The 7,397-nt window shown below is 44.2% G+C and overlaps 1 protein-coding gene across 1 annotated transcript; it reads left to right on the top strand.

Moving 5' to 3' along the window:
• The first annotated feature begins 1,221 nt into the window (after positions 1 to 1,221).
• On the top strand, positions 1,222 to 7,072 carry LOC4333544 (homeobox-leucine zipper protein HOX32-like). Its single transcript, NM_001402190.1, has 18 exons — positions 1,222 to 1,819; positions 2,746 to 2,905; positions 3,168 to 3,283; positions 3,391 to 3,481; positions 3,569 to 3,664; positions 3,737 to 3,850; positions 3,955 to 4,038; positions 4,182 to 4,337; positions 4,429 to 4,503; positions 4,609 to 4,715; positions 4,797 to 4,989; positions 5,079 to 5,267; positions 5,353 to 5,433; positions 5,520 to 5,654; positions 5,743 to 6,068; positions 6,270 to 6,375; positions 6,473 to 6,622; positions 6,714 to 7,072. The coding sequence occupies exons 1-18, from the start codon at positions 1,566 to 1,568 to the stop codon at positions 6,858 to 6,860; spliced, it is 2,580 nt and encodes an 859-aa protein (NP_001389119.1). The 5' UTR covers positions 1,222 to 1,565; the 3' UTR covers positions 6,861 to 7,072.
• Positions 7,073 to 7,397: the final 325 nt, after the last annotated feature.

Here is a 7,397-nt window from a genome sequence, read left to right as displayed (position 1 = left end):
ATATATATATATATATATATATATATATATATATATATATATATATATATATATATATATATATATATATATATATATATATATATATATATATATATATATATATATATATATATATATATATATATATATATATATATATATATATATATATATGATAAAATTTGGTGAAACTTTTAGGCTTCGACATTCAGTTGATTTTCTGCAGGTATCAATATGCACATATAATAAAAATCAACCAACGCCGATTTCTATATAACAAAACACAAATATAATACATTGCATTTTTTACATAGTTCTCTACAGGTATTTCATATGACTTTAGCGGGTGTTTCATACTAGGATCTAGTTTGTTTCATGTTGTAGCCAGGGGAAAAATGTACATAATTTCAAATTAGTAGGCATGTTTTTATTATGACACTTTTGGTCTCCTTTGAAAATCAGCTTCTGAGGAATTAAGTGAGAATTAAACTAATTCTAGAAAAAAAAATCTAGTAACACGTTGCACAAGAGTCCAAAAAGTGAAGACCAGAAATAGACATAACCAAATAAAAAACTTAACTTATATATTTGCCGATATTTTACATAACTGAAATTATGGTATTGATCGTTTTTTTTTCAAAATTTTGACCACTAATAGCTTCTCAAATGATTAGCCCCCTTGATTTAAGCAAAAAAAAGAATTTTTTAAGTTTTTTTTAAGATTGTAGTACTATAGGATTTATTTTTCTATATGGCTTTTTGACACAAAGTATTAAAAACTATTGAATCCTATAAGATTTTAAAGTTCTAAACAATGTTTCAATCCATACAAGTTTTGAATGATTTTTAACATGAGGATTAACCTTATGCAAAGTTTCCAATGAGTTTGTCCCCCTCATTTAATTCCTATGTCTTTCCTACGGCGCAATCGAACGACAATTCCTATATAACTATATATTTCCTATGTTTTATAATCCTTTACTTTACACCTGAATTCATATTAGAATCCTATATTTTTTTCTTATACCTCCGTTTTCTCAATTCTACGTTTCAAAACTCTCTTATGTTAAAAATGATAAAAAAAAGAACTATTTAAAAGGCATATTACCAAAACACCCCCTCTATATAATGGGAGAGTATTTTTTTCTCTCCACGGGCTCCACCAGTCACCACAGTACTGCACAACTACTCTCTCCACAGCTCGTATACAAGAGAAGAGAGACTGTTCCTCTCTGCTCTGCTTCCCCTGTCCACCACTATTAAACCAACCCCCACCCCTTCTCTCTCCTCCTCTACCGTCCTTCCCTTCTTCTCTCTCGCTACCTTTCCCTTCCCACCTCCTCCTCCTCCTCCTCACCACCACCACGCGCCTCCGCTCGCAAGAAGCACCTCCGACCGCCATGGCGCGCGCGGGAGCTGGCGGCAGTCTCTCCCTGGAGGCATGACGCGGCGGCGCCCGTGGCCGTGGCTCCTGTTGCTACTACTGCGACCAACTACTGCGCTCGGTCGGCGGTGGTGGTGGCCCTGGTCGTCGTCGTAGCGCGTCGGCGGAGGCGGGAGAAGAAGGAGAAGGGTCGACGGGGATGGCGGCGGCGATGGTGGCGGCGGTGCATGGAGTGGGGAGGCAGGACAGGTCGTCGCCTGGCGGCGGAGGGGCGCCGCAAGTGGACACGGGCAAGTACGTGCGCTACACCCCGGAGCAGGTGGAGGCGCTGGAGCGGGTCTACGGCGAGTGCCCCAAGCCCAGCTCGCTCCGCCGCCAGCAGCTCATCCGCGAGTGCCCCATACTCAGCAACATCGAGCCCAAGCAGATCAAGGTCTGGTTCCAGAACCGCAGGTGCGTGCCTTCTCCTTCTTCTCTCCACTTCTCTCGATCCGCTGCTCACTGCTTCCTTCCACATGAATTTCGCTTTCTTGGCTTCTCTTGGCTCTTAAGATTTTCTGTGTTTATGTTTTCCATTAAAGAAGAAAAAAATATCGTTTCTTATTAGAGGGAAAAAAATGTTTTGGCTTTCATCTTTCTTGTCCTTTTCAGGATTCGTATGTTTGGTTTAGTATGTGGATGCAGGCACCTAGTAATAGATTGTTGTGCCAAAATCTGAGTTTCGCGTTGGCTATTTTGGTCTAAGATGCCTGAGTTTTTCTTTTTTGTGATCGAGTTCTGGTCTATTCTTTGAATGCCATCTCGAATTTTCTTTTCTTATTCTTTTTTTTTTGCCGTTTGTGTCGTGGTTTCGTGGTGGGGGACGCAGAAGCGGATGAGTCTTTTCACTCTTGAGTGCTCTGCTTTGAGCTAGAACCTCGCGAGCTGATGTGATTCTCAGAGGCTGTCTTGACATTTAGACATGATTGCTAATCTTATGTTGGTTGGCATTGCAAGAGCAACTGTAAAAGCAAAGTTAAAGGGTCATCTTACCCAACGCAGCGGTCAGATTTAAGCCAGATTTGGTGTTGCAAGGATGTATGCATCATCATCTTCAGCTGAGAAAAAATAATAATAATTCGTACTATTATTTGTTCCTGCTTATCAGTCATTAGTTGCTTTCATGCCATGAAAATGTGCAGCTGGGATGCCTTGCCCTTTACCTAACACGCTTGATGCCTCACCTGGGATGTGATATGCCTGTTCTGAGGCACAGCATTGAATCGAATCTTGTACATTAAGGATCGTTGCCACAGTTTCTTCCTTGCAAATGATGTTTTTGTAACTGTGTGGTGTGGTGTGGCCGACAGTTGATGATGTTTTTCCTTTGTGATTTGCAGGTGCCGCGAGAAGCAGCGCAAGGAGGCATCTCGCCTGCAAACTGTGAACCGGAAGTTGACTGCGATGAACAAGCTGTTGATGGAGGAGAATGACAGGCTGCAGAAGCAGGTGTCCCGCCTCGTTTACGAGAACGGGTACATGCGGCAGCAGCTCCATAATGTGAGATTCATCATCTTTGCTAATCTCATCAGACATAACTCATGATATGCAAGTGTTTGCCTCAGAGGCATGATCTGAGTCTGAGTTCTACAATGGCAAGCGATGTGCTTAGTTACTAATTTCAAGTTCAACAGACTAACGTGCTGAGTGCTCCTAGCATCTCCTAGAAATAGATTCCAGTGTGTGTTTAATCTTTTTAATTTAATGTTGTTCGTATTACTGGTTCCTGCCTCTAATGTTGTGTGCTATGATGTTTTTACAGCCTTCTGTGGCAACTACAGACACGAGCTGTGAGTCTGTGGTTACAAGTGGTCAACACCACCAACAGCAAAACCCAGCAGCCACGCGTCCGCAAAGGGACGCGAACAACCCAGCTGGGTAATTACAGTGCTAGTGTCCTTAACTTTTCTAAGAACATTTGTATGCCTACCCTTGCATTGCGCGATCTTTTGCTTAAGTTTGATGCAACTCTTTGTTTCTTACAGTCTACTCGCTATAGCTGAGGAGACCTTGGCAGAGTTCCTGTCGAAAGCGACGGGTACTGCTGTCGATTGGGTGCAAATGGTTGGGATGAAGGTAATGTAATTATCGCAGAAGGCAGAATTGTGTGTGTTTATTACTTCAGTTTTTTGGAGAATTACTTAAAGGTGGAATTTGTTACAGCCTGGTCCGGATTCCATTGGAATCATCGCTGTTTCGCACAATTGTAGTGGCGTAGCAGCACGAGCTTGCGGCCTTGTGAGCCTTGAGCCCACAAAGGTATGTTGTTTTTCATCATCACACAGCCCAATGTCTCCATTCGGCAGACACTCCTAATAGACTACTGCATAGGTTGCTGAGATCCTTAAGGATCGCCCATCTTGGTATCGCGATTGCCGGTGTGTGGATGTGCTCCATGTTATCCCTACGGGTAATGGTGGAACTATTGAGCTTATCTACATGCAGGTATGCGTCCTTTTACGACATGGTTAACATTAGGTGCGCTTTGATACTGTCCTCTCTGTTGTCTATAGCTGTAACCTGACTGTTACTGCAATTCAATTTATCAGACTTATGCACCGACAACTTTGGCGGCACCACGTGACTTCTGGATACTCCGTTACACTAGTGGTCTTGAGGATGGAAGTCTTGTGGTATTCCTTCTTTCCTTTGATTGTTACGGTGCTTCCATTTCTACTGAATTGTTTTCAGTTGTGTTTTGTGTGACTTAATTGGCTTAGCTTAATATTGTTTGTGTTCAGAGTTGGTAACTGTTGCTCACTACCTTGTTCTGTAGATCTGTGAGAGATCATTGACTCAATCCACTGGTGGCCCATCAGGACCTAACACTCCAAACTTTGTCAGAGCCGAGGTGCTTCCTAGCGGCTATTTGATCCGCCCATGTGAGGGGGGTGGTTCCATGATTCACATTGTGGATCATGTTGATTTGGATGTGAGCTGAAGAGACATTTGTCCCCATCCATTTTTTGGACACTTTGGTCAAATTTGTGGACTCTTAGCAATAACATATTTTCTTGTTGCAGGCTTGGAGTGTGCCTGAGGTCCTTAGACCACTTTATGAATCTCCTAAGATCCTTGCGCAGAAGATGACAATTGCTGTATGTTTAACAGTTGCATTTGTGTTAAGATTTCATTGGTACTAAGTGTTCTGTATTGTGTTAATATATCAGTGATGCCTGACAATTGCTGGTTTGCTTTTACAGGCACTGCGTCACATTAGGCAAATTGCACATGAATCAAGTGGGGAAATGCCCTATGGAGGGGGCCGTCAGCCAGCAGTTCTGAGAACATTTAGTCAGAGGCTAAGCAGGTTTGCAGTAGTGCTTATGTGTCACTATGTGAAAGAGATACCCATGCGTGCTATGGCTAACGTCCTCGATGCTATTTGCAGAGGCTTCAATGATGCTGTCAATGGATTCCCGGATGATGGCTGGTCACTGATGAGCAGCGATGGTGCTGAGGATGTGACAATTGCTTTTAACTCATCTCCAAACAAGCTTGTTGGATCTCATGTCAACTCCTCCCAGCTGTTTTCTGCAATTGGAGGCGGCATCTTGTGTGCAAAGGCATCTATGCTGTTACAGGTCTTTACTCATAATCCATCTAGGTAATTATTGTGCATGAGTAGTTGAGTTGTTTATTATGACCTGACAAGCTTGTTTTCATTGTGTAGAATGTACCACCTGCTCTCCTAGTGCGATTTTTGAGGGAGCACCGCTCTGAATGGGCTGATCCTGGTGTTGATGCTTATTCTGCTGCTGCGTTGAGGGCTAGTCCATATGCAGTTCCTGGTCTGCGAGCTGGTGGTTTTATGGGCAGTCAGGTTATATTGCCACTTGCGCACACCTTAGAGCATGAAGAGGTAACTGATGTTAGCTTTGCTTCTTATAATTGCTTTGTAGCACTACTTGCGAACCAATATTCGAACTAACCCTTTTAAATTGCAGTTCCTGGAGGTCATTAGGCTTGAGGGACACAGCCTCTGCCATGATGAGGTCGTTCTATCAAGAGATATGTACCTTCTGCAGGTATATTTTCAGAGAGCATTAGTGTGCAATTTTTTCATTCAATCTGTTGTTGGATTAACTTGATGAGGTACTATATTCTATTTCAGCTGTGCAGCGGTGTAGATGAAAATGCTGCGGGTGCATGTGCCCAGCTTGTCTTTGCACCCATTGACGAATCTTTTGCTGATGATGCACCACTGCTACCCTCAGGCTTCCGTGTGATACCACTGGATGGCAAGACGGTTAGTGTAATTTCTTTTGCTCTGGCAGCTGGATCTTGTCCGATCGCCTAAACTAAACAATGGTTCGGTATTATGTACCCTACTACAGGATGCACCATCTGCGACACGCACACTTGACCTGGCATCTACTCTTGAGGTTGGATCGGGTGGGACTACACGGGCTTCTAGTGACACCTCGAGCACCTGCAACACAAGATCGGTCCTGACCATAGCTTTCCAATTCTCATATGAAAACCACCTTCGTGAAAGCGTAGCGGCAATGGCCAGGCAGTATGTCCGGACCGTGGTGGCATCAGTGCAGAGAGTGGCCATGGCAATAGCTCCTTCACGTCTTGGTGGACAGATTGAAACAAAGAACCCTCCAGGATCTCCTGAGGCCCATACGCTTGCAAGGTGGATTGGGAGGAGCTACCGGTATGACTATCTTTGTTCTATACCATGTGACTATATTTGATTTTGAACATTTATTCCTACTATTAGCACACCAATTTGTCAGTATTATCCTGGGATATGATGGTGCATAGAGAAGTGATAGTAATTCACAGTCATTGATGATAGTATGGATCATTTTCAATTCTTTGCAATGTGGTAATTTGGTTTGCTTTAAAATTTCAGATTCCACACTGGAGCGGATCTCCTTCGCACAGACTCACAAAGCACGGATTCTTCCTTGAAAGCAATGTGGCAACACTCTGATTCAATCATGTGCTGCTCCCTGAAGGTCAGTGTGGTGCGCCTTTTTGTATTGTCGCTGATACATATTTACATTGCCGTTATCTAGGCTAACAAACAAATTCTGGCTACTGCTTACCATTCAGGCTGCTCCTGTGTTCACCTTCGCCAACCAAGCCGGCCTCGACATGCTGGAGACGACGCTGATTGCTCTCCAGGACATCTCGCTCGAGAAGATCCTTGATGATGATGGCCGGAAGGCACTATGTACAGAGTTCCCCAAGATCATGCAGCAGGTATGGACTATTGTTCCTAATGCTACAAGCCTTTGGACAAACCCTTCTGTGATGCTTGTAACCGAACAGCACAAAACTGTTTCCACTCCAGGGTTTCGCCTACCTCCCGGGCGGCGTGTGCGTGTCGAGCATGGGGCGGCCGGTGTCGTACGAGCAGGCGGTGGCGTGGAAGGTCCTGAGCGACGACGACACGCCGCACTGCCTCGCCTTCATGTTCGTCAACTGGTCATTCGTCTGAGAACCACCCTAGTAGAATCGATCCCCCCTCTTGTTTGTCTGTCCTAAAGACCTTATGTAGTATTGCTTTTGTGTATCATCACCATGAACATGTCAAGAACCTCCCCAGTTTCTATCATCATGAACTTCCGTTTGAATCTAGTACTGCTAAATGATCTATATGGTATCTTTATCTGTGAGTGATTTTTGCGTGTGAAGTTTGTCACGGAAGGAAACCCGATCAGTGTACAGCTTGTGACTGGTTTGTTGCCAGTTTTGGATGTGAAATGCGTGATGTGTGGCCGTGTGGCGACCTGGTATTTGGTGGTGGTGGTGGCAACCCAAACTGATGTTGATGTTGGTTTGGTTCGGGGGTCATGGATGGCTAGCTGGCTGGGCTGAAAGCAACGGTCATGGACACCTGGGGATGGCGACGCCGCGCCAGTTTTTGACCGGTTTTGTGGGGGAGGAGAGGGGAGAGAGCTCTGCTGAAACGTGGGCGGCGTGTGTTGTTGTTGTTGTTGATAGACTCTTGTGAGTTGTGACATCTATCCTTGCG

The sequence above is a fragment of the Oryza sativa genome, chromosome 3 (assembly GCF_034140825.1).
Source record: "Oryza sativa Japonica Group chromosome 3, ASM3414082v1".
In the NCBI taxonomy this organism is placed as follows: Eukaryota; Viridiplantae; Streptophyta; class Magnoliopsida; order Poales; family Poaceae; genus Oryza; species Oryza sativa.
The sequence above is the reverse complement of the archived record's forward strand: the minus strand, read 5'-3'. Positions and strand labels throughout refer to the sequence as shown.

Coding starts and splice junctions, on each gene's coding strand:
- LOC4333544 (NM_001402190.1), top strand. CDS start 1,566: ATGGCGGCGGCGATGGTGGCGGCGGTGCATGGAGTGGGGAGGCAGGAC. Junction 5,655..5,742: donor TACCACTGGATGGCAAGACG/GTTAGTGTAATT, acceptor ACCCTACTACAG/GATGCACCATCTGCGACACG. Junction 6,623..6,713: donor TCCCCAAGATCATGCAGCAG/GTATGGACTATT, acceptor TTTCCACTCCAG/GGTTTCGCCTACCTCCCGGG.